The sequence below is a fragment of the Phymastichus coffea genome, unplaced genomic scaffold, assembly GCF_024137745.1.
Source record: "Phymastichus coffea isolate CEN01 unplaced genomic scaffold, Cenicafe_Pcof_1.1 PCOF00155, whole genome shotgun sequence".
Lineage (NCBI taxonomy): Eukaryota > Metazoa > Arthropoda > Insecta > Hymenoptera > Eulophidae > Phymastichus > Phymastichus coffea.
In genome coordinates this window covers 84535-112058 of record NW_026706966.1, presented here as the reverse complement: position 1 = coordinate 112058, position 27524 = coordinate 84535, and the positions used below count along the sequence as shown (strand labels likewise).

General features: G+C 43.7%; 2 protein-coding genes across 2 annotated transcripts; one reads left to right on the top strand and one right to left on the bottom strand.

The window, feature by feature from the left end:
* Positions 1-5221: 5221 nt before the first annotated feature.
* Positions 5222-25737, top strand: LOC131672609 (myb-like protein P). The gene is made up of 8 exons (XM_058949956.1): positions 5222-5473; positions 8185-8352; positions 12869-13053; positions 13130-13371; positions 13619-13936; positions 20429-20843; positions 24326-24710; positions 24789-25737. The coding sequence occupies exons 2-8, from the start codon at positions 8191-8193 to the stop codon at positions 25026-25028; spliced, it is 1947 nt and encodes a 648-aa protein (XP_058805939.1). The 5' UTR covers positions 5222-5473; positions 8185-8190; the 3' UTR covers positions 25029-25737.
* On the bottom strand, positions 22252-23007 carry LOC131672610 (uncharacterized). Its single transcript, XM_058949957.1, has 5 exons — positions 22947-23007; positions 22753-22809; positions 22561-22652; positions 22420-22489; positions 22252-22348 (listed from the first exon to the last, which is right to left on the bottom strand). Exons 1-5 carry the CDS (start codon positions 23005-23007, stop codon positions 22272-22274), a joined length of 357 nt encoding a protein of 118 aa, XP_058805940.1. The 3' UTR covers positions 22252-22271.
* Positions 25738-27524: the final 1787 nt, after the last annotated feature.

Below are 27524 nucleotides of genomic sequence, written 5' to 3'. Positions count from 1 at the left end.
GGACTCGGAATGCATTTACAATAATTTACACAAATCAGGGAGTTCCGATTTCACGTCAAGTATGTGCGAGCAGACCGCGCTTTGGGGAAGTCGGTTAAAGTGAACGTGCTGAAAGCAAACACAAGAAAGACAGTTCAAAGTCGGGGCATCCATTTACTACACAACCAGCAATTCATCAATTAACGTCCGTGGTGGATATTTTTCACGCAGAAGATCCACTTTCTAATTGTTCGCACTATGTCTTTGTCAATTTTTCGAGTCATTGCCGCCTTGTAAGTTTCGATACTCTTTGATGAGCGAGAGAAAGAGAGAGAGAGAGAGAGAGAAAAGTGACAGTCCAGCGTCGATTTGTGGTTTATGCACTAGCTATACACTCGTGAGACAGAAATGAAAGTTTTGTTTTTTCGCCTTTTCCGCCTTGCCAGAAAACCTGTTCTCCGCTAAAGGCTCGAGCGCAGTTTCGTTTGATTAATGATCATTTGGATGGAAGTCGTCGCTCGCTGACAGCCGAACAGCGCGCCTGCACACGATGCTCGACGCGAAAAGGAAATGATCGCGGCAGCCAGCGTCATCGCGTATTAGTCGCTGAAGAACGAATCTAAAAGTGTTCGATTGTATTGTCGCTCATCGTCCTATCGCTATTCTCGTTCTATCTTTCCTTTTCATCTCTTTTTACAGCTTATCCGAAACAATCGAGACTGGTTTTTTTTTTTTGTAAACGTTGCATCATTACGCGCAACGAAGCGTCTCATTAGCATGCCATATCTACCCTCGCTCGGGCGTCCGATGACGCACTTTGTCTCGAGGTCGAGCGCTCGGTTCGTCCGTTGCTCGTGCGAGGGATTATATTGCTAATTAGGCGACGAGATTGTTTTCGGTGGAGCAGAGGGAAAATTACGACGATAAGATCGCATTCCCTCGCGAGTCGTGGTCATCGTAATTGGCTCTACCTACGCTCCGTTCGACGGGCTACGCTTCGATTTGTAATCTGCCCAAGATTTTTTTCTTGTTCCTCTTCTGCCGGATTGAAGTGGGAGACTGGCGTGACTCATTCGATTCAAGAGTTATCGGTAGGTGATTAGCTTCAATTTAGAATTATTTACGATGCGTAGGCCGGATAATTTGTCCTTGCTGCACTCGCATCGTTATGAAAATTTTTCTTCGGCCGACTGCAGCTCCAAGAATTTCCGCCGCTTGCCTTTCACATTTTTAAGCCGATACAATTCATCGACAGCTTATTAAACCTTGGACGAGCTCCATTTTTTATTCGACGTCGCACATAATAGTCTCCACACACACACACACACACACACACACACACACACACACACACACACACACACACACACACACACACACACACACGAACGAACGCGCGAGCGCCGGGCTGTTTCTTTTTTCTGATGTCTGGCTTGCTCGGCTACTCGCATTCTTTCGGCAGCGGCGCGGTCTCTCCTTTACTTCTGCCTCTTTGCGCTTGCACGTACTTACACACTTTGAGGCTCTCCCGCGCAGGGAGAGAGAGAAGAGAAGTGAGAGCACCTGCGCTCTTTCGGAGAAGTGCATGCCCGTAAAATGCGAGCGCGCATAAAACGTGCGCACACGTTTACACGACTCGAAACCGTTGGGCGCACGCGCTTTTGCTTCTTTGTTTATGCGTGTCTTGGAACCTATTGGTTTTGAGGGACCGTTGGATCACTTTTATTGGGGTTTGTATGAGCATTTTGTTAAAAATGCAACAAATTCAGTGTTATTGAATATTCGAGTGCGATTGCTTGTGAATTTCAGCCTTTACGTTAAAATGTACCTCTGATCAGCGGATTTCGGATTATGTTTCTACATTACGAATTATTTCGTTTCCTTGACTTTTTTAAAGAAACCTCAGCGCCCACCGTGATGTTCGAATCATGAATATTTCGGAAGAAATTTCACGCGAATCCCATTCAAAAACACGGAATATCAATTCTTCCGATCATATTGTAGCCACGATCTCAAGGAAATCTCAAAGAAATGTCGAAAATCAAAAATTTTTTCAAGCCTCCTTTTTTGCTACCAGCGAAAGTGCCTTTTCGCATATCTGTAAAGGGAGAGAACAGCTGGAGCTTGAAAGGATGTGCGATTTGCTCGCGGGAAGAAGTTTTAATTTCACGCGCAATGAAACTTTTATACGGTGAAAAATCCCAGAATCTATTAAAAGTACCTTTAACTAGAGCAACAGAGAACTGCCGCTGGTTTCCGAACTAATGACCAAAGTATCTAATTAGGGCAAAAAAAAGTGTACTGAAGTTTTAGCATTTTATTGTCCAGCCACAATATCATCGGCCTAAGAAAAAGCATTCGCACTTATCGCGCATACATGGAAAACATTTCCCCAAGCGGTAATATAATAATCATTCGCGATAAAGCAAATGGATAAAATGCACTGTGTGTCTCTTATTATAAAGCTCCGACTTAATTATGATGTTTTATTATTGGCGGAAGCAATTCATTAGGTTGGAAAGTTTTTCTTTTCATAAAACATCACGTCAAAAGTTAAATCCGCAACGCGGCGCGCGAGACGAGAAATTGAAGTTGATACGATATTACAACATATTTCCCATAAATCAGAGCGAGTTTGCACTCGATTTATCTATACGTGATATACTTATTAATGTTAAACGGACGTTGTACAGTGTAATCGTCTTGCCAAGCTTCATCATTCATAAATATTCTCGCGAATTCGAACCGCGCGCGAGTTGAGTAAATTTATGCCATTACTGAAAGTCCATGCGATATACATTATATGTATCCCGTAATTAAGACCAATGTCTCGAAAGCCAAGCGTGACGCTGATCTAGTTTATCTCTTAAGCGAATCGAGTTATTGCGCATTCGCACGTGGGTTCCAAAATGTAATGTTGCAACATTTTTTTCGGAGGTCTCGTGCTACTATTACGACTTTTTAATGTCTATCCTAATTTTTTCCGTTTTGTCTAAGATGGCCTTGGCTGTAATTTTTCTTCATTCTTAAGTGATAATTCACGTTGATCCTTTGTGTTACACATTAAAGTGCGGCAGTTCGAAACTTTTTGTGCGATATGGTACCCGAATAGTAGTTTTTATTTATTTATAGGGACAGTAATTAGCTTCTGATGAAAGTAAGAAGTGACTGTTAATAAAAATAAATCATTTCTCCGACAGCCAAATCACTTACCGCGAAAAAGAATCTACTCGCCTGATCACTCTATCAAGTTGAAAAATGCCGCAAACAAGCTCCTTTGACAGGATCAAAAAAGAAGGAACGAAAATTACAGCCGAACAAAAGGACCTCTCTCCGCAAGTAAAGCGAAAATATCATCATTCAAAAATACGGCCACAGTAAGAAGAAGTGAAAGAGAGGAGGCGACGAGTTACGTGTGCGTGAGAATTAGGAGTATCTCCGCTGTGTGTGTAAGAGAGAGAGAGAGAGAGAGAGAGAGAGAGAGAGAGAGAGAGAGAGAGAGCATACAAGGGCTTACACGTGTATACGGAATCGCGCATTGTCGTGAGTTGGAAATTGGTAAAATGGTTACGTATCCGTGGATTCCTGGAGTACCAAAACGAAATGCACTGGTACAATTTCATTTCTTAAGTCATTACGTAACAACACAAGTGTGAGATTTTATAAGCCGCGCGTGCTAATTATATTCGATGTACGACGGATTGGTATTGTTTCTTTCCCTTCTGGCGAAGTTATACGTTTCCAGTTACTTTTGTTACTTCTGTTTTTGCACGCGAGCTTGCGTTTTACGCTGAGAAAATTGAACCGTGGCTTTCTAAACGAATTTTCTTTTTTCTTCAACGAGAAAGAATCGACGATAATACTTTCATTTTATATTTTTTTATTCGTTCCAAACCTAAATGGCGATTCGGTAGGGCTTACATCCGGTGAAAAATAGATAAACGTTGCAATTAATTCGAGCTTTGTTTCCGACGGACTTGTTGAAAAAAAGATGAGATACCGTGGGGGTAACAAGGTAATAACATTCAAATAAAAAAAATATTTTTTTCTTTTCTAAGAGAAATTTATTTTGATTTTATTAATTTAATCGACATTTATACTTTGAAAGGATAAAGTATTTTGAAAATGAAAAGACACAAAATATAAATCACAACCATAACGCAATTTCACCAATAAACCGTTGCTCGCGTACATTATGCCAAGGAATCGATCGATCGATTGAATAACCACAATTACCAAAAATATAAAAGCCATACGATGCGATGGGAGAGAAAGAGCCGCCGTACATACTCGTCCGAGTCTCCTTAACACGAAAGAAAGGCAAGGTGCTCGTGTGTATATCTATATATACACATTTGCAAAAGAGAAGGGGGTATATCTCTGTGGCGCAAAGAGATAGTCGTCGTCGTCGTCGTCTTCTTGTCTGTGCACTTGGCCTGTGATGCCTGCGCGCAGCGCAGGCGAAAGCACCTCGCGAAATCCAGGACGGAATCCGTGCCACTACTCTGCGCTCAAGCACGCGGTTACGTCTCTGCGCCGGCGAACTTTAACTCGATTCTTGATTCGGTCGCGCCAAACCAATTTTTTTTTTCGCGCGATTAAACGATCGGCAAGCGCGGTTCGACGTTCGCCGGTCGGCGGGCTCGGCACCTCGGAGTACGAAGCGAGTGGATAATTCGCAACTGAAATTCGCGGAAATACAAGTCATGCTCAATTTTACACTATGGCTGTGTGTAAAAAGTTTGGCGCGATTATAGATTTGTCGCTGTGATAATGGTATGTAACAAGCCGTGCGATGGTTTTCAACACCCCGCGCATTTCATAATATCAATAACAACATTTGCGCAACAGTCCCGTTAGCACTTTTCTCGTTCCGTATATAAAACAGTATGATAGATTGGTCCAGCGAGGGAGACCAAGGAAAAGCCGTCCCGCCATGAAAAAAGGCAATGGGCCAAAAATGACTCCCCGCGAAGAAGAGCGAAACATCACTTTCGCCTGTACCGGGGAGCGAGCGAGGTACATCGCCATCAGGTGCGTGCGCGCAGATAAAAAGAACGATCGCGCTCCGGCAGAGACTATAGGGTCCCGAGCGTGCTACAAGGTGTGGCGTGTACACTCTCCTTCGAGAGAGCTGCTCGCTGCCTGTCTCTGGCTCTCCCACCCACTCGAGTTAAAAAAGAGCGTTCGTTCCTCCGACGTGGTGGGCAACGGGCGAGAGCGAGCGAGCGAGCGAGCGAGCGAGCGCGCTCTCGGCGTCTTCCTTTCGCCAGTCGCTGCGGGTTCGTCGTCGCGTGATGGCGTCGTCGTCGTTGTCGTCGCCTCACCAGCCACTCTTCGTCTTCGCCTTCCTGTGACAAGGGCGCGAAGCCACCGCGATCAGTGTTCCATTCGTGTGCGACTCGCCGCCGACTCTCCTCTTTCTCTCTCTCTCTCTCTCTCTCTCTCACTCATCTTTTTGCTGTCAGAGCTGCTGCTGCTCTCTCTGTCACGGGTGAGTTTCACAGTGCGAGATGCTGTCGCGATGATTTGCCGAAATGTGACGTTGAAGTGAGTGTCGTTAACGGTATCGCGCGCAACGCCCGATTTTTCCTTTTCCATTTGACTTTACGGCCCTTTTTTCCTCGCTCTCGCCATAGAGCGTGCGAGCGAGCAGTTTCTCGCTCTGTCTCTCTCTCTCTCTCTCTTTACTAGAGCAACAACGGAGCTGCGCTGCTTCACCTTGCCTACCTGTTGCGATGCAGTTGCGCACTGTATACAGCTTCGCTCAACTCTACAGTGCGTGCGTGACTCTTGCCATGGTTTTTCTATTGTAATTCACATGTGCTTTTCCCTTGTTTTCCTTCGATCGCTAGAGAAGAAGCAGCGGACCACTGGTTCGCTGCTTCTTCTCCAGTTTTTACTACGTTGCTCGGGTCGCGTTTCCTTTTATTCTAATATCCTAGTTTTGATGGTAATGGCCCTCTTTTCTCTCTCTCCCCCGATGCAGTTTGATTGGGTTGTTGATGAGGTTTCTGTTCTTATCGATACGCTTACTTGTCCGTCGCGATTGCGAAGATTTAGAATGCGTTCTCGTTTATTGTTTACCTATTGCGATGCGGTCGCCTACTTTGTCGGTGGGAGCCGAGTGGCCGTGAAAAAAAATCTCTTCGCCAACGGACAATTGAACGAAACTGCAGATCTAGTTTTCGTCGCGCTAAGCTCCGTGCGGGGAAGAAGAGGTCGATGAACCGTAAAGTGCAGGAGTACTCCGCGGGGAGACTCGAAAAACCGATGGGTCGCGATAGAGCTATCGGGCTGCGAAGGCATTTTCGCACGCGATTGCAAAAGAAAATTAGGGGCTAATCAATCGGCGCGCTTTCCTGCGCCTTTGTGCGACACGCGTTGCGTAACGAGCCCGAAGAGTCAACCTTGACCAAGGTCCTTTCTCCCTCCCCACCTCCCTTGCTAGAACGGACGAGCAACAAGTGTTGCGTTGCGCGCGTTCGCGAGCGGCCGTTAGACGCACCCTCGTCGATCGTCGCACCGGGCTATCGGATGCTTTTTCACGGTTAATTAATGACACCGCCGCGCTCCAATCAATTTCTGGTTTACCTTGCTTCGCGATCGCGAATGCGCGTTGAGTTAATGAATTAACCACGAGCGCATTGATCTGCGAACGCGAGATAAGCTGAAAGTGGATACGAGCGCGTCGGAAAGCAGAGTGCCGTAATTTTTTTCTTCATCTTGGTTTTTTCCTTTTTTTTTGTTTGGTCTTTACGAAACAGCGACGAAACCGTAAAGCCACGCTCGAGATATATGGAGTAGCAGAGATCTTAGAGAACGGTGAAGCACTCCGTTTCTCTGGGCTCTACGAGAGCGGAGGGAAACATAATAGCCGCGCTCGCGCGAGAGAGATTCAGGTAGCGAGGTTAAACGAACGCGCGAGTCTGTGTGCGTGTGTACGTCCGCGATTGGTGCTTGATGTTCTCACACAACCGCGCGTTTAATAAGCCAGATTTATATCGGGACTTTTCAGTAAGACCATCAGCTTCTTCCAATCCGATTGCTTTCTGGTCAGTCGGTGTGCGTGCCATTGGATTTTTCGTTATTTTCGGCTTTTGTCGGAGCTTGTTTTTACGCTGAGATCAGTGACATAACGCAGATAGGATATTCCGACAGCTTGCATAAGTCGTTCATCTTATCAGTCGTAAGTTTACTTTGCGTATCAGACGGTCGATACCACGTAGAGAAACGTGTGCCGACTTGCGGAAAGACAAGGGAAAGAAAATTCTCTGAATTCACGCGAAAGATCCGATTCTGCCCTCCGGACGAGCCGAACGCCGAAACGAACAAATGAAAAACCTAACCATCGAGGAAAAAACATGGGATGCTACTTCGCCGAGCATCGGTATCGCTTAAAGGCAGTCAGTCGAATGACTTTACGAGGCAAGCGCGGAGCAAGAGTACATAATTATCCGAGCGATTATCGTGAAAAACGAAAATCGACGCTCTCGTCTCGCCCGAATCCGCAAGCTTAATTCTTTCATTGCCGCACGTCGAGAGATCATCGTCGCGTGAAAGTCCAAGAGGTTCAATGGTCAAGGCTTTTTTTTTTATCGGCCAACCTCTCTTTCTCAGAGAAAATAAAGGCGCTCATGGGAAAGGCCACGCGTTTATTACGATTTTTCATGCATCGCGTTATTGTAGGAAGAAAATTGCTTAATGCACTATCCTCGGATTTACATATGCATACGTGTCGCGGATTTATGAGAATGAGGTCTTTTCGAATAACGCGCCATGGAAATTAGCAAAGCGTCGCTGTATTATAACTCTGTTCTTTTTTTTTTTCTTATCAAAGTTCATTAAAGCGCTCTTTCTTCTCTTTCTTTCGCTAGGAGATTTACCCTCTTATTATACCGTGGGCCGTTGCGGAAGATCTTTTCATGATTTTGTCACGCATCATTGTTCGACGCTTCGACGGTGGGCAACGTGAGAAATTTTCGCTCGCGGTATTCGCAACTTTGTAAAATGCCGCGCGCGTGCTCACGCACGCTCGCCAACGACTCGGAGAACACTCGGCGTCGAAGCGCCCGTCCGCCGCGCGCGCATCGGACTCGCTCCACTTCCTCGATGTACTATTAACGAGCGAGCCGATTTGTCGCTTCGCGCCCTAGCCACGAACAACGACGCCCGTTGACCTTCTTTTGCTTTCGTGTGTTGCAGCAAGTGATGGCCCTGCGCGGGAGAAGCGGCAAGGATGTCAAGAAAAGCTCGTACTACGTCTGGTATTTGGGCGCGAGGGAGGCGAAAGGCGTCGACGCGATGCCCGGTGCCATAGATTACCTCCTGGAGCGCGAACGTCTTCAGGAGCCTTTCAAGGTCACGCTGCAGGTAAGCTTTTCGCGTGCCGAATTCGCCGCGGAACGCTTTCGCGAAGAGAAGAGGAAAAAAGCCAGGCGGCCCACACTGACCATGCATACGCAGTGAAAGCCAGGTGCGACACGCAAAAGGCGAACGTTCGCGCGCGCAAATTTATCACTTTAGCCCAAATACCAGTCGTTTCTCGGTAGCAACGCGTTGGATTAGTATACGCGCGCGGCGATGGATTTTTCTTTTTTCTTTTTATCCTTCGTTATCGCGCGCTCACGGTAAATAAACACACTTGTATACGCGCAGTGAAGATAACGAGGCAGGAAAAGTGAGCCTTCTCGAAAAAAAGAACGCCTCTTCGTTTTCGGAATGCCGAGCAGTGCGCGCGTGTATAAATTATTCGACTGGTGTTTTCGGTTTGCTGCGCTAAAGTTAGCCAGGCTCTTTACTGCCATGATAAAAAAATGCGTCGTATTGTCTCCTGCCTTAATGGAGCTGTTTTCAAAGAAAGTGGTCTTTTATCGGGTGAACGATCGACTATAAAGGAAAAAGCAAAGGCTGTTTACGCGAAAAAGCCTAATTATTTACAACTTCTATTTATCACGCGAGGAACGTCAAATCAATGGTTCAAATTGAATAATAAACGTAATTTCGTATAATTAGCTTTCACGTTTATGATGCTGTGCGGTCGTTTACTCGCTAAACGTCAAATTCCCACGCTTTATAATAACCGAATGCTCGATTCGCAACATACCGTAAAATGAGAGAAAAAAAAGAAAAAAAATAATCAATTTTAAGGCGCACGCAAAAGAAAAATAGCACACGCGTGACGCCTTGCACCAGTGTCGCGGATTTCTCCTCTAATATTCATAAGAAAAAAGGAATCTTCTCCGCAGCGACGACGATAATTACTTAACTGCACATACGCACGGTGCTCCGTGTGAAAAGTACGCGTATGGCAGACGAGCTTGTCAATTTCGATAAAAAAGAAAAGAGCTAAACGCGCGATGGCTGCGCGCGGGATTGTAAAATTATCGTATAGAAATCGGCAAAATTGCGTCGGCCTACAAAACTCAATATAAACGCGCGAATGCGAGATGATGACTCTTTTGCCGGCTTTCTAAAATTCCCGCGTAACGTCTCTATATAAAAAATAAAAGAAGTTTCGAATTGTCCGGGTTGGCGCGGTTTTCTTGCCTCGCCTCGCTTTCGTGTGCGCGGAGAGAAAGAGGACACCTCCGCGAAGAATCGACGAAAGCAAGTCCCGCGAGTCGCAGGCGGAAAACATAAATAATCGTTGATCTAGCGGTCGAATTCGGCAAGGCACGAGGAGCGTGCTTACGCACAGGCATTTACCGTCTGCGACGCAGCACGGCTGCGTAACGGCGGCGCGAGGGCTTTCTACGAGACATTTTCGTGTACGCGCGCGCGCGCGCGATAATCGATCGAAGAATCAACTGGTGTGTACCGCAACGTCCGACCGAAGGGGGCAGGTGAAAACGGTCGATGCACTCGCGCGGCCTTTCCTTTCCTTTTACCTCGTCGCGCCGCGCTCCACTGTTGACCGCCGCGCCGCACAGCCGTCCTTCGTTTTCAGAAAACAAATGTTACTTTGAGAAACCGAGGGTGGAAGCACGGCGCGCCATCCGATCGATAAAAGAAAGGAGAAAGACACGGAAGACGCAGAGCGCGCGATTCCGCTTGCGCGACGCCGTTAAAGGAACGAACGGGGCTGCTCGAGGCGCGCACACGCGGCAAATGAGCGTGAAATTGTCATAATGAAGGCGCATAATTGAGCGTAAAAGCACAGTCTCGTTGCTTTGTTTTCTCTGCACTGCTCCGGTAATGAAAGCAAATCGACAGTTGATTGGATTCCCGCATCGGACGATGGCGACGGCCGGACGATAATGCATTTTACATAATGCGCCGCGCAGTTCATCATCTCTTATTGGCAGAACACCGAGTTACGTTCGCATTCGCAATGGAGGCGCTTTAGTAATCTGTCTACGAACGACCTCGGCGGCGCTCTCCCGAGCGGATGATTCTTCGGCGACTAATTGACGCGATCGACGCAGAGCGTCAAGTTTAATACGACGAGGTACCGTAGAAAATGCTGTATCCCCGCTTCCGAGCGGCTGCTCGGCATTGAAATCATATCTGCGGCGTTTCCGGAGACTTCAACCAGGCGCATCGGAAATGAGGAGCAAGCAACAAATCGCGATAGCCTAGAAGTGAACAGTGCAACTTTCGTGAAGGAAGAATTAAGTCCGTCTCGGCGAGCCTTTCTCCCAATCGAAAAGAGGAAGGCGCGTGTAGGCACAGTGGACGAGGCACGGGACGTTCAGGCGCGCCATGTTTGCTCGCGTGGCAGCTGTTACGACACAATAATCCGTATCGATGTCGCGCCGCCGACACGGAGGAGAGGCGAAAGTCGCGAAAGCTTTGCGTCTCGTTTGACGCGACGCGACACCGGCAGTTTCGCAGTCAAATTGCGCATGCGACGCGCCGCATTCGTGCACGCGCTTGCTCGGAAAATTGCGAACTTGCTATTTCTTCTACCTTTTTTTTTTCTCCTTTCCCCCTTGCTTCTCGCTCCATTATTCGCCTTTTCGTCGAATCCTCGCTGCTCGCTGCTTATCCATTAGCGTCCCGCGATTAATTTCGAAAGATGGGCGAAAAACCCGTTCCGTCTGGTCTTGCGCAGCTCTAAATACCTGCGCCGCACGCGACACCTGCCTCGCGAAATAATTAGGCAGAGCGAGCCGCACAGGAAAAGAAGAATTGAGGACAATTAGTCCAATTGCAACTAAGCGGCGCGCAATGTTGACGCGCTAATGAATTGATATTGTCGCTCGCGGGGCAACGGTACAATGCGAACGTCAACGCGCGCACGCACGCGCCGGGAATAAGGAAATACATAACGGTAGTGTGTATAATCGTCGAGCTTCCCTTTTGTCGCGACGATCTACCTCGGCATATTCAACGAGGCGCGCGCGAAAAAGAAAATATTGCCGAAAAAGCACTGGAAGACGAATGTGACTCAGAGTTATTCGGAAATATAAACAGGTTTCTCTACTTGAATGTGGGTCGAGCTGATATTTACAGGCGATTTGATGATCGTTAGATTGTAATATGGTAATGAGATTCTTTTAAGCAGTTGCGAATTGAACCTTTTAGGAATGCAAATCAGCTTTCGAATTATCGGATTGTGTGCTTCCAATGATAAGTATTTTTTTTTTCTACGTTGACTTGATGAATCAATCATACTACGATTATGCAATTGGATCTATGTATTCACTCGTACACCGAAGAAACAAAAAATTGGTGTATAGTTGCCGAACAATCTATACGTCGACGAAGATACAACAGTTAATTTGAATAATTATAGAGAAATTTTGACATCTAACTTTTACTTTTCATTTTTGCTTAATAGCACGCGTGACGTTACTTCCCAACTAACCATTAGCGGCTTTTGATTTTGCACAGCAGAGGCAAGGACAATTAAATAAAACGTCAAATTATACGACGGCAGAAAGATACACCGCGTCTCGAAAATGAAAAGCCTAACGAAATCCTTCTAAAACGCCAATTACGCCATGAAATATGGATGTTTTTAAGACCGCGAAAAATTGCAAGAGTCTATAATCAGTGGTCTCTCCCCCGGAAATTCGTCTGCCGTCGCCTTCGTGATTAGGCAACAATTAAAAGAAAAATGCAGTTCGACGACAGCAAAAGCCTCATTTTTCTCGTTCGCCGAAGGGGAAGTTGTGTGTTAATATGCGACGTTACGTAAAAGTGCAACTTTCATCGAAGGCATTTCGAGGTCCATCTCGCGTGAGCGCGAGCACGTGCGCTGCCGAGATCTTAGACGCGTGAAAGTTTTGCTAAAAGGCCCCCGGGCGACGATTTTTACATTGCTGGGAACTTCTTTATCCTTTCTCTCGCGGGTGCGTGTTTTTCGAATTTGTAAAAGCTGTCGTAGCTTTTTTCGCGCAAATTTTTCCGGTGAAAGCGTATTGTAGAGGGCGAGACGCGTTTGGCCACTCAAATCAATGCTATATGTGAACATAGAGACCGTTCGGTGCCTGGCTTTGCGCGGAGAGTCGCGAGTATCAGATTCAAACGCGAACGCAATGTGAAATAGCGCCGTGTTAATCGATTGAATTAAAGTCTGAAACGAGAAAATTGTAACATTACGTAGGAGCATCCTCGGTTAATTAGCTCTCGCACACGCGGTTACCCAATAAAATCATTCCAGGCTAATGCCTTTCGAAGCGCCCGCTCGAATTTAATTGGAGGAAAAGGTGATTTTTTTTTTCATTCAACTGGTTGCCTGAAAATTTTCAGCGGCGCGCTAACGAATAAATCAAACGCTCTCTCGCCGGAATCAACTTGGATTTTTATCATTTTAATTGCCGATACTTTCTAACACGGGTACTTGCATATGAATGCGAATCCTGATCGCGATGATCTTGATGCACAATTTTGCGAATGAAATTGGAATTGAAAAATGGAAATGCGCTGATCTGTTTAATAGGTGAGCAGCAAAGGTTTGAAAATCATTCAGACGATTCATCCCGGTGGCTCGACGCGTTCGGCAGTGAAGCAATTAGTGCCAGGTCACGTAGTTCTCGCGGCGGTGCTGCGCGAGGACATTGTCGCAGCCGCGCTCTTACTGCCCAACCCCGCGACCAACAATCCCGTTCACGTTCACGCCTACAGGTAAAGTCCAACGCATCGTGTGCACGCGAGAGACCATGGAAGTATGTCGGAGATTGATTTCCGGTTTTCCGCGCAGATGCGACTCAGTAGAGACAGCCGAGCTGCTCGGTGGGCAATTGAAAATCCTTGCGTCGCACTCGGATAGTCTGGCGCGGCTTGGTTCTCTGGACACGAGACTGCGTAGCAACCTTGGCAGCGATGGTCGGAGTACTCGAGAGAGCGAGTCGAGCGAAGGCAGCGCCGAACTGAGACACATTGCGCCCATTCAGTCGACCAGCATCTACGAGTCTTTGGCCGCCGAGTTGAGGGCTAAGCTGGGTGAGTGCGAAGTTCAATGGGGTTTCCCCTGGCAATTGCCCTGCGCCGCCGCGCGTTCCACTTTTACTTTCTCACAAGGCGCAGCTGTGACCGTCAACGTCGCGCGAGAATGCAGCTCAGCAAAGCACATTAAGCAGCGATCGAGCCGACAAAGAGAGCCATGGCTCGCATCCCGTGTTCTATGCTCTTCTGAATTTCGAAACTCTCTAGCGTTGCCGCAATAACGGAGCAACTGTCTGGTGCACAGGTCGTGGTACGGACAACGATGCAGGACCGATCCTCTTGCCACCGCGCGACTACGACACCGTGCACCGTCACCGTGGCAACTTGACGGGTATCGAGTTGCGACGCTGTCTCAATCAGACGATAGTCGGCCAGAACGGAGCGACCACCACCACTACCACGACCACGGCCAACGGCAACAGTGTCGTCGTAGGCGCTGGCACGCGTAGCGCTGCCAGTAGTGGCATTGGTTCGGACAGTGCTGCAACTCCGCCACCCTATCAAGGGCATCACCATCCATTGGGTCCTAGGCCAACCAGACCAACTAGGGATTCGTCGTCGGGTGAGTCAGTCGGTTTTTTTCTCGAGAGAAAATCGATCGCCACTGCCTGGCTTCGCACACTCATTAGCCTCGTAATTACAGCGAGAGATACGTGTAGCTACTGGATCTCGCGCTACTCTCTCCAAAAAACAATCAGCCGCTCGAGTGCAATTAACCGCGTACTACGTACGTGTTAGAAATGAGAAACCAGTCACGGACAAAGTTGTCCTTACCCAGGAAACAAAAGCGACATTCGACCCTGACATTTTTGCTGACTTGCTTCCTCGTCGCCGTCGTGTAAATACCAACTTGATCGTACTTAGTGTCCGAAAGTAGGTTAATAGGGCGCACGTAGAAAGTGTCCGCGCTCTGTGTACGATTAGATCTCACAACTTTATATATATAATACTCTTTTTCACGGCCAATACAATTCTTATCTGCCTCTCTCGCAGACTCACTCTTTATTTATTTATTTATTTATTTATTTACTTTTTGAGTGTTTTGAATGGCACGGAAATGAAGAGTTCCTTGTTTAATTGGCAATCACCACGATTGCAGGAAGTGTTTGATAATTGTTATTTCACCTGATGCGATCGAGCCTTTTCTAACAAAAAATAAACTTCTCGCGGATTACATCAACCGAAAAAATAAGGCAGATACCAATACATAACAATCTGTTCCATTCGCAGTAAACATTACTTATCATCGAAGCATCTAACGGCAGCGCTTACAAAACATCTCGGAAAGGAAAAAAGAAAGCGGAAGTTAAACATTCTTTACGCGCGCACCATAGCCAATGAAGCCCCTCTCCGCTCGGACTCTATGCAATTACAAACGTATTGAGCAACAGTTTTGCACGCAAGGAAAAAACGAGAAATCGATCGCTTATCTTTTAGGTGAAAGTCATCGTCGTCGTCGCCACGCGAAAAGCCTTCCTCCTCTTCCCACGATAGTTTCGACGCGGAAGGAAGAGAGAGAACTGTAACGCGCAATTAAACTCGAAGAACAACGCGAGTACGCAAACGTTTTCAAATGCAATGTTTTTTTCTTTTGTATTTTTTTTTGTTCGCGCGCGTGTCGAGAATGTTACGACGATGAAATTTGTGCAACGTCGAACGAACCGCGAGCGATTTACTCACTATGATGTTAATTGGATGGCTGATTTATTGGCAGTATACCTTCGGTGTAGGTGGATGAGAAATAATCGACTTTCAAGACTTTTATAATTGAATTTTAATAGCTAATATCCTGCTAAGTATTTCGAGCCACGCGACGCCAAAAAAGAGTGCTCGAGAATTGAATAGACAATCTCCTTCGCGCCATAAAGAATAGCCACAAAAAATAGCCGACTAATAACGACATGCAAAACCTCCATCATTATCCAAAGTCGGCGAAAAATAGACTGGCTAATTGGTTGGAAAAGCTCAGCGTGCGCGAATAATAATCGGCATGAGAAAACTGTTCTTTGTGCTTTTCAAAGATTTCGAGATCGTAAAGCGAGAAATGGAACGCCGATATATACGTATATAGGCGCGCGCACAGAGGACAGCAACGGGAAAACTGAGAAAAAGCATCTCGCGGCTTTGACAATGAACGGCTTTTTGATTGTATCGATCGTTTGTGTATAGAGAGAGAACTGACTTTTTTGTTTTCCAAGGACTGACCTACATACTGCGCGCGCGTGTGTGTTTGGTGTTCAAATGTTAATTTATGGATTATTCACTTGACCGCGCAACTCGATATCACTTTCGGGCCCTCGTTTTTCTCTTTCTTTTTGGCATAGGGCTTTCTTCGCGGCATAATGCATTCTGTCTGTCTCTCTTTCTTGAGTGTAGTACACGAAGAACATGCTCAATGAGAAAAAGTGTCGTTGCTTTTGGTATTCAGCTCTCGCATCGTTTTTCTCTCCGTAGACGATTGAAAATTAGTCAAATCGTCTCTTTGTGCCAATAACAAGCATTCGAAGAGGTAGTGAGCCAGTGAGCCGGAAGAGCTAAGAGAGCAGGATGTCGAAGGCGCGAGCATGTGGAGGCACCTGCTACGCGCCTTGGCTCGTCGTTGGCGCGGCGCGTGGGTACCGTTAAGTCAAACGTATATATACACATACGCGCGGCTCGTTCGTCGCAAGTTCGTCGATGGCCTTTTGCGGTAAGTTTAACGATTAGTAAAGGCAACAGGTAAGAAGGCCTGCAGGTCTACTTCTGCGCGCTCATCATTTTCTCGAATTTGTTGTGGATTTCGTACCAGTTGACAGATGCCATTCGCGTCATTCGGTAACTTATAAATCATTATTAAAGGCTACAATGTAGCTTCTAAAGAACCTCTTAGTTGTGTAATATGCAAATACACGTTTCACTGCTGATTACTACGAAAAACTCAACATTTATTGTAACGATCGTCATAGCTATTTTATATTGCCGCGCAAGATAATTATCAGAATCATATGCATCGTAAATATTCTTAATACCCCATTATTAACATAGCCGCGCTTGCGCAATAATTTACATGTGGCACGATCAATCGGAAAATAATTAATAATAATTCGAAAAAAATCCGCGAGTGCACGCGCGCGAAGGCGTTAAACTGATCGATGCCCCCTAAACATAAACGCGATATTGTTTTTCTCGATGTTGAAATGAAAACTGCACGCTATGAAAATGAAGACGCAATAATATAAATATTCATCAAATTATCTCGAACATTAAATTTATGCAATGTGCAGCAACGAATAAAGGCAGAATCGCATATATATATATATATATATATATATATATATATATATATATATATTTCGGTTGATCGAAGTGCCGTTGAAACAAAGCCGTGAAAATTTGTAATACTACGTCGCGGTTCGTTGAAAATCATCCAGACCGTAACGAATAACTTTTATAAATCGATTTCGTCTGCGGCGGATTGATAATCGATGCACTTACAGCGTCGACTTGCCACATTGCCACGCAAGAATTTTCGCGCACGCGGCGACAGGCAAAAGTTGCTCAAGCTATGCTCATTTGTCAAGTACGCGCGTGCATGGTTTTGGTAATGTCAGCGAATGAATTGCTGATGGAATTCGCTCTGGTGGTTGTTAAAACATCGTATTTCGATCGAAAGATCGGTATTTAGCTTTGAAAGAATGCGTGTGTCTGAACGTTTTCGTTTATTTCTTTATCGTTAATGTCATTTCAATTTTTCTCATTTTTCTTGCGCGAATAGTTAAGGTAAATAAGAGCTGACAGCAATAACCAATGGAATAATTATATTTTTCACGTCAACGTCACGCAAACTCAAATTCTTACCAAGCACAACAAACAACACTGTGTACGCAGTTGTAAACTCAATAACAATTTTCTCTCTCTCGGGCATCCGGCTGGAGAAAAAAAGTAGCAATTTTCAAACGGAATTTTCGTTAGCAGAACGCGTCGACGAAATTGCAAAAAGACAAACATCCGTAGAAACATTAGCACGTGCCATCGTGTCCCGTTGCATACCACGGCGCACGTAACGATCGACCGATGAAGAAATCCAGGCGCGAGCTCCTGAAAAGGTACGCTCGATTTTGCACGCGAGACGCTCTTGGGATCGATTTTGCGAAAGTCTCGTTAGCGACTGGGAATTACCGCGAGACTTCGCAGGTATTTCAATTCGTCGACTACGAGATGTTATTTGCGTGTAATTGTTTCATCGTGAATAATAATCTGCAAGCTTCTTAAAACAAAAAAAAAAAAGAAAAGAAAACAGATGCGACGAAAAATGTAATTTTTTTATTATTTCTCAGTCTCGTGGAAAGCTTTGAACGCGTAAAAACCTATTACAAGCATTCCATCGCTATCTAATCGAAACTTATATAAATCCAAACCAGAAAAATAACAACTCTTTTAACTTGCTGGGCAAACAGGCTATTCGAGCATTCTTTCCGTTCTCATTCGCTGCCACCAAACTAAACAATGTAATTCAGACAGGGACCATTTTCAAATCTTAAATCATCCGTACGATAATCTCCGTATGAATGTGGCATTACCTGCTGGAAAGTCGAGTGACGCACGCGTATCAGCGAAAATTTATTAGACAATTGCGTAACGTCGCATGTGCTACAACCGAAACAATCGGATTAGCATAAAATCACTTAAAAATCAAATTTCGAGGCCAAAAGCAACGATGCGCGTTTCCTTCAGTTTAGCGTATAGGTTGTTCGTTACCATCTTTTTCCTTTTCTTTGGTAAATGGTAAGCGGATACTTTTTTGAGATAAAGTTAATGTACCAGTATGCTAATATAAAATGTTTATTAATAATTTAGTGCTTGACAAGGTTTTTGGCGTTTCCGCTTGATGGGAATTTTTCGCTGGTTATTTTCGTTTGACAAGATGAGAAAAATATCGTTCTGTTTTGTATGGACAAGATTCTAAAGTTACAACTCAGTTTGTGAGTTTCGAAAGAATTGTGCGTTCAATGACATCACAGCACTTTTTTTTAGAGAGAGAGAGAGAGAGAGAGAGAGAGAGAGAGAGAGAGAGAGAGAGAGAGAGAGAGAGAGAGAGAGAGAGAGAGAGAGAGAGAAGGTATTCTATATATATATATATATATATATATATATATATATATATATCAGAACAATTGATATTTAAATTTGAAACAAACGATTTATCGTCGATTGTTAAGAAAGGCATCTCGTAAGGTAAAGTCAAAGAGAGGCATCTTCATTTCCTCAGCGTCCTTCAACGTGTGGCTCTCGTAATCCGATACAACGGTAATAGACTTTAGAGATGCAGACGGTTAAATTTTCATATCGACTGGAGCTCATAGAGAGAAGAAAACGAGTAGCCATGATTTGCAATCTTAAAAGAAAAATGCACGTAGATGTGCGTGCACACAAAATGCCACATACGCGAACTCGTCACACTTTTCGTGAAAGGGACCGAATCGGAAGAATCGTAAATTCGTGCTTTCCGCATTCTCGGCCCACAGCCTCGGGCGATGTGATGTACTCAATTTGCAAGGTGCATTGTCCGGTCACCTGCGTATATAATCTTTTCATTTCATGCAACTTGTTCCATTCTTTCAGATCGTTTGCGGTCAAATGACAACGGAAATTTTTAGAAATATAGACGGTGTCTGAGTCACGAATGACTATTGCGTATTGGAAACCCACTTTCGGGTGAATGTTGATTCTTTGTCCTTCCTTTCATTGCTTTTTGACAGAGCCATAAAATTGAACTTGAAAGAGCTGTCGTGAGATATGAAAAATTAACGAGAAACGGTAGATAAGAATCAATATTTGCTTCATAGTTTACAAACTTACTTGCTTGATCAAGAAAATATAACACAATAGAATTCCCTAAAAAGAAAGTTGAGTAATGCATCATTGCTTACGTGCACACTGAACAAGCTGAAGGACGCAACGTTTCATTTTCTCGAAGTGCACACATATCTATTTTCATTCTACTAGTTTTCACAGTAGCTATGCGTAGTAAGAGAGGAAATTGAATAATTTGCATAGGCATTCAGCGCAAGAGTTAGGATTATTACAGTTAGCCTCTCTTCTTTTCTTCCACGTTCACTTGGCAGTGACCTATAACGCTTCTGCTGTCGGCAGCCACCATAATGAGGGAAAATTCTCATATAAGATTAGAAAAATTACGCGAAATCGATTACCTATTATACCCAGTGATTGATTCATCCCATAATGGATCAATGTCATAACTGACTTCACGCCTCCTTGTCGGTATTAAATCTCGGCTAACAACAAGGATAATTCCGGGATTTTTTTTTCTCTTTTTCTTCATCTCTTATAATTGACAATTCATCAGCGAAGTTTATTCATGACTGATGCAATCGAAGCTTTTGTATTGTTGCTCCGATTGCTATTAAGTGAACGAGGTTCGTGATCGATGATACTTTCGTGACCTGAATTTGAGTAACGATATTTTAATCGACGATACTTCACATAATCTTAATTATAGGTAGATACACGTCGAATGTGAAATCAATATAATTTCATTCGATCGGTAATAAATTTAACGGTGTAATTGATACGATTATTCATTCGTAAGTATCCTAGAAAAATTAATACGAAAATATTCTTGGTATACCTTTGAAATTACCACGACATCTTTGCATATAAAAATCTACGCGCATATTGCCACTTGTCAAAATATATTGCCTTTGTGATTACACCTGCCTTCCTTGGAGGCAACCCATGCACACAGAGGGCTGCGCGCGCGTGTGTTTGTGTGTGCACGTGAGCTCGGCTCTCTGCGTTTTCCGCACGTCCTGTAAAAGAGTCCTTCTCTCTTTCTCTGGCCTCCTTCGCTACATTTCTCTACGGGGGCCGTGTGTCGCTAATGCTTCTCTCACGCTCTCGATTCACCGCGAGAGAGATGTGCTACGTGCCATGACCCCGAGAGAGAGGATGACGCGGTGATTTTCGCCTTGCGTCGATCATTATTATTATGATTATCAGCAGCTGCAGGCCTGGATACCGAAGTAATTAAAGATAATTTGTTTTTGTTCCACAGACGAAGACTGGGGAGCAGCGGTTGAGGAGCCGGATTATTTGATCGATCGGGAACCAACGAGCGTTTCTTTGCCGCGATTGCCACGCAGCCCGGAACGCGTGATTGCACCCGCGTCGCCCCTGATCAAACCCATACGCGGCACTTCGCCGATCACGAACAACAACAACAAAAACAACAACAACAACAATAACAACAATAACGTGAACAACAGGATGAGGAAGAGCGCTGAGCTTAGACAAAGATCACCGAGTCCGCAATATCAACCGAGATTGGCGCCTGGTGAGAGTCCGACAAGTCCCAGAGAGCGATTTCACGATGCTAAAGAGATGTTCAGGCAGATGGAGAGGGAGGCAATCATTACGAGGCCGATCGTTGCCAAAATCAACGGACGCACCGATAATAGACCAGTACACAGGTTTGTAAACGATGCTTTTTCCCTTGCTCCCCGGAATTCTAATGGCCGGTACATTACTAATTTATATTGCATTGCTTTCGCCATTAAACAAAATTAGCAAAATAATATTTCACTGTTCTTATAAAAATCATTTTGGTAGGATTGAACTCGTTTAAGCCGCCGTCTATATAATAGATTAATAATAATAGTAAAACTAAGTATGTTTCAGCTTAAGAAAATAGTAAAAGTAAAACTAAATTATATTTTTTTAAATACGAAGTAGGTTTGACTGATCTATTATAATCTTGGGAGTTGTTAGATTACCCAAGTCATCCGGTCTGTAATTAACAGATCCATCGGTACTCATCCGAATAACATAAAAAATTATCAATGTCTCTTCAAAGAAAGATTTTAGCTATTATTTTATTTGTCAATAATTTCGGTGCTTTCAGTACTGAATTGAATATAGTACTAAAATTGTCATAATTTTAGTACTTTTCAACCCGTAAGCTAAGGAATAATTTAAATTTATTGCTCCAAGTTGAATCCTTAGCCATTTGTTCTATCTGAACGTTATGAGCGTATCCTACATTCTATTAACTTGACAATTTATATGTAATCTAACATTCATGAATTTATGAACGTGCGTTCAAATTCCAATGTGAACTTGGATGGAAAGGAATACAATAATTGGCTTAGAGACTTACAACGCGAACGATGCAGATAAGTGCAAGCAGAGCAAATGAAACTTTCATGAATTAGTGATTATTAAGCAATTGCTAGAATCACAGCACTACTTGAGCTATCATAAATTGAATGCACGAACTTTTTCAATGCATGATTTTATATTATCAACAGCTTGTGACTTTGTTATAATCAAAAGATAATAATTTACGTAAATTCCACGGTTCGATGACTTTACTGTTTTATGAAAGTGTTACCAATATTCTACCGAAGCTTTTACAAATTTGAACAATTACGAAAATAACGGCAAACATAAAAACTTATTTATGAAGTTAGATTCCTTATCGTAAAATGAGAGTATAAATGCGAAATTTACGATAAATTAATTTGTCTAGTTTTCGCAGTTTGATTTTTTAATTATTTTAGTATTATGTATAAATTATACAATATTTTAGGTATATACTTTTAATTTTTAAAACATAACTCAAGTGCTATAATTCATACCATACACCACTTTAACGATATTGTAAATTATGGTAAATTTTAATCGACCTTGTCAGAGCTACTTTCGTAACTGAATGGAAGATTTATTATTCAGTCAAGAATGATTTTGAAATTTTACGGTGTTCACGCTGCTGAAGTTTACTTAATACAACTAAGTACATATCTATTTTATAAAAACACTGAGTAAAATTGTTAAAATTAGCTCTTAATTTATCATGGAGTAGATTTTATCGATTCGTTAAAATTTTGGGGACTATCAGATTATATCTTCGGAATAAGATTGTTTTTATGAAGACCAGACATGATTTTGTCAACGGTATCGCAGTCATTCTTGGCACCTGTAAACAGAAAAATCATTATTTGTCGACTATTTTAATAAGTAGTGAAAAAATGACAAAAGAATTCGTACTCAAATCTTTGCATTGTTTAGTAACATCCGATTCATTAGGTTTGTGATTGGTAGATCCCTCGGCATTCATCTGTATAAAATAAATTGATTAATCGCATCTGTCACAAAGGTTCGATTGAGTCGTTATTATTTGACGCTTACGACTTCATTGTGCTTGAGCACGCAGGCTGAGAAACAATCCAAATCTCTGCTTGGAGCCGGATCTTTGCCAGCCTTCAAGTCATTGAATACGTCTGAAATTTCCAATTGAAATTACATAAATGAAATTTATATAATATTCGGATTACATAAATTAAATTAAATTTTATAGTTCTATCGAACTACCGCATTTACCCTCGCCGATGTTGTTGACGCGAGCGCATTCATCTATTTCTGCTTTGATTTTGCAATCTGCTCTGGAGTCAATTTACATTAAATCCAGTTACACGTTGACATAAACAGAGCTACTAAAAATTTTTTATTCATGCGTTTGTACAATATGAAAATATTCGACATCGATTAGACATGAAATTAATCAAGCATCTAACGACTCGCAAAGTAAACGCCGACAATGCAGATAACTCCAAACAGAGCAAATGATGCTTTCATGTTAAATTAAACAATAGCAAGATACACAACTACACTCGCGCTATCAGAAACTGAATGCACAACGCTTGAAACGCTTCTTATTATACAACCAACTTACTATGACTGTAGGATAATTTAAAGCATAAATTATTTCAGTTTTGTGAATTGATGTTTATTGTAAGCTTGTGGTTTTCCTTGTATTGCTTAAGTTTGATCGGAGTTTTTTCTAATCATAACATAATGTAATTGGTGATTACAATATTGCATAAATTATAATGGCAATGCAAAGGTCTTACTCTGTTTCGTCGCTACTGTTCGAAGAATGACAATCTAATCCAAAGGGCAAAAATGTTCTTGGAAGAGTGTGCAAAAAGAAAAATATCCTTTTAGTTTGGCATTTATAAAGCAAGAAAGTGTTTAATAGATATTCCAGTTATTAGCTAGCTACATGACATGATCCTCAATATTACCATAAATAATTTAATGTTTTCTATTGAATCCCCGAGCTGAGATGTCTCTCAGTTCATGAAAAGTGTCATGCTCGATCAAATTCATTCTCGTGTTGCTCACAGAGATTTTTCATTCATCATTGGCCGAACGAAGATTTTCAAGAGCTATGCACATTTGCTAATTGATTATTTATGCATTTTCCACAATCAATCAAAGATTAATGTTCTCGTTAAAACAGCTCTCGATGAAAATCTATTTCATCCGGCATCGGCAACTAATTACGCATAAATTAAAACGAACCTCGTACAAACATTCCAATGTCAAGGCAAAAGTGTGTCATCGTCTATAAAAATCCAATCAGTATAAATAGTTGAAGCTTAATGTGCAGTCGATAAAATTCCTCCGAATTCCGTTCGCGTCCGATGAGCTTTCTAATGCGAGAAAAATATGGGTCCACACGAGTCCAAGCCACACCCATCTTAGATTAGACTGCCATTGTCATAATCACTCCGAGAAATTAGCACGTGTGGTCCCGGATTAATACGTCATGTATTGAGAAAACGAGGTTCGCGCGAAAGTTCGCCTTGAAAATGTGTGCCGCGCGTTCATACCGGGGCGCGTCTAATGCCCCGTCGGAGTAATTTGTACGCCTATATTTTTTCCATATATCTTGACTTGCGTTCGATTCGCAGATGTAATCACAAGCCAGATAAATCAATATCACTGGCAAGCATCGTGAATTTCCTTTCTCTTGTATATGAGATCGGACTTTTCATTTGACTCACAGTGCGAGAAGCGCGAAAGAAAGATCCTCGTAACGATATGACCAAACCGAAAATGTTTTCTCCTTGAAAACAAACTCGTAACTAAGACGATATTTCATTTGCAGGTCAGAGCCAGTATCGCGGCAATCATCTCAGTCGCACGAGGAGCCACCAGTCCAGGCACAACACGTGCAGCGTCCAAGTCGACAGCAACAATTCGTCAACCATCATCAGCCATTGACAGCGTCGGCGAGTCAGCAGCAGTTGCACGAGCGTTTGATTCGCCGTGGCGCAATGCCGCATCATCATGTACCACCAGCACCCTTGGACGAGGATGTCGATGATTACAGGTCGAGGTCAAGGCCTACTAGAGCCACTCATTATCAATCATCACCCGATAGGCCAATTCAAGCGCAAGACTCCGATAGACCAAGACCGAGGAGCTTTTACGAGGTTCCCATGGCTGCGAGGGAACTCAGGGGACCGAGAAACCCCATCGACGCGAGAGAGGTTCGAACGATTTACAAGTTGATTATAAAGGAAATGTGAAAGTCGACGAAAGCCCGCTAAGTGTCGATTGAATTCTAGGTACGAGAGTATATACGGGGACCGCCTGGCTTCATGCGTGAGAAGCCACAGCTTCAGCTGCAACAGCGTCCAAGGCCCTTCACTTACGGCGAGCTAACGGACACCGAGCGTTACCCAGGACTCGATCGTGAAAACGCGCGACCGGCCCTTGAGATCGGCGCTAACCTCACGCCTGCCAGATATCGACACAGTTACGCCGAACCGGCGAGGCTTGGGCTGGCGGCGTTGCATCCCTACTGAGTCCGCCTTTCGTGCGTTTGCGTGTGTGCTTGAACGAAAATCAGTTTATACCTTATGCTTCGGCAAGAGATGTCATGACAACTTCCGAGTGAACTAGTGATCGTTTTTCTAATTGACACTGTTATCCGATGCATAATTGTGTTCTCAAATAGATGTGCGTTTGTTCGTTTATTTGTTTGTTTGTTTTTTATACGCAACGACTGTATAATAATTTTATAGCAATCTGTTTTCTTTTCATCATTCGTAAACAAGCGTTTGAGCATTATCATTCCCTCCTCCCTCTACTTCTTTTTTTTTAATAGCAGTATATCATTATAGTAACGTACAATTTTTTTCCCTTAACGACTGTATTAATGTAAAAGTTTACGAATCGCAATTGAAATATAATGTTGCGTGTGTTAAATGACTGGTGGGCGGAACAATCTCGTGTATTGTATAAAAGACTAATTTTTTGTTAAGACTATTATTTTTTAACTTTGCAAAACGAAACGAGAGGTGCACAAAGCATTAGTCGATGAACACGATGATGCGTTGTTGTTAGATATTTTAGGTGATTTTTTTTAAGTGTCCTTTGCATATTTTTTTTGTTTATTACGTTTTATGTGTAATGATGTTCAAACTGTATAACTGTGACTTCCATACTGAACATATTTGATGTGCGTGGCCTTAACTAACGATTGTATCATAATAAAAAAGGTTTGATAATTGATGCTCTTTTGTTTTTATCGTTTTACCTTGTACAGTCTGAACAGTTTTATAAAAAAATGGATTGCTTGCGTTTGCTCAAAAAATAGCTGTAGTGTTATACATTTGTCAGTTTTGTATTTCTTGCAATCTTTCAGCGTGACATTGGATTGCATAGCTACACGCGTGCGAGTTACTTTATGTAAAAAGAGTAATGGAATTGAAAATATATTTTTGAATAACTAGTTATTTGTAAATGAAAATGACCGCGTATTTTCGAATAACTAAGATGAATTCGTCAGCTATCAATTGTATTTTGCGCAAAGGATTGTCACGTGACCGAAAGCGTGCACATTTTATAGGTAGCATACACGTAGCGCGCGCTAATAGGAGCAACAAATAAGAGCAGGCTAATAAGCCTTCAAAAAAAGCAACATTAAATCGTAGCTTTACGCGCACAAAACAATTTCCGAAGATTTATAGACGCAAGCGAGAGGGAAAGAAGCCGAGCACGAGGATAAGAATAAGACGTGGGATTGCACCTCGGCGAACGCGGAATGCGCAGTTAAAAAGGCCGAAGAACAGTATGGCTGGGATGCTATTAAGGCATTTCCCAATCGTAATGACAGCTTGGCGCGCGCGAGAGCGCCTTTCAAAATTACCTCACCAGAGGAGGATGCTGCAGTAGTGACGGAGCACTTCGCCGACCATTGCTTTCGCGAACGGCGATACGGGAGTATCGGTCACCGACGATCGACGCATTGTTTCATCAGTCGCCAATGATTTCGGATGCTTATCGTCGGGCTGCGTTTGTAAAGACCCCGCGCGTTTATAGAGCTGTCGATAAAATTACAATGTATATTACGGGCAATGAAAATCGGCATTCGGTTGCGCTGCCTATTACGACGAAGACGGAAAGAGCGAGAGCCGCGGTAACATTTCGTCAGCCAGGCGATTTGCATTATCTTCATAAAATTCACGTTTCTATGCAAACGAGTTGAAATAAAATAATAACGATACGGAAAATGAAGGGTTTCTTGGCGCACGGAAAGCCAGACGAATATCAAGCCCCATGCGTAAATCAACGAGAAAAGCGTAGCTCGGCGTAGGAGATTGAAAAGTGGCTCGTAAAAGGCGCCGCAAAAACCGCGTTGACAATTGCGAGCCAGGGCGCGCTCCATCTCGTTAGCATCCAATTAAGATGCTTTTTTGCTTCTCTCTGCTCTCGGGTGGTACATTACGAAAGTGATGAAAAGAGAGAGAAAATAACGAGTTCAAAGTGCTTTCAGCAGCGCGGTGCGCGCGCGAAGGCACGCATGCGGAAAAAGGCGCGATTGTACGCTCGAGAAATTCCAAAGTTCCCGGCGTTCGCTTCATACGCCGTATCTACTTGTTGCGATCGAAGTCTTGTATTATTCGGTAACCGGATCCAAATCAGTTGCTCGCTCCGCACTTTCGTCGGCTCGCGCTTTTTCACGATCTTTCCTTGAATCGCTGGCGTTTTCGGCAAGGTATTTGGACACCGCGCAGCTTTGCCAGTCGAATCAGCCGAGAAACTAGGCAGATCAAAAACACGTGTCTTTACCGTTCACCGACTCGAGCACAGCACGGAGCTAGCCGTGAAATTCCTGCGATTCGATTTCGAACAATGAATTCGTTTCACACACACACACACACACACTCATCGGCTCCCGCAGGCGGGATCGCGCGCGGTGAAAAGGAATCGACGAGCCCGACAGCTCGCGGTCCACTTTTTTTTTCTCCTTGCGAAGCCGCGCGTGGAGAACAATACGCACGCTCGCGAAGCGCATA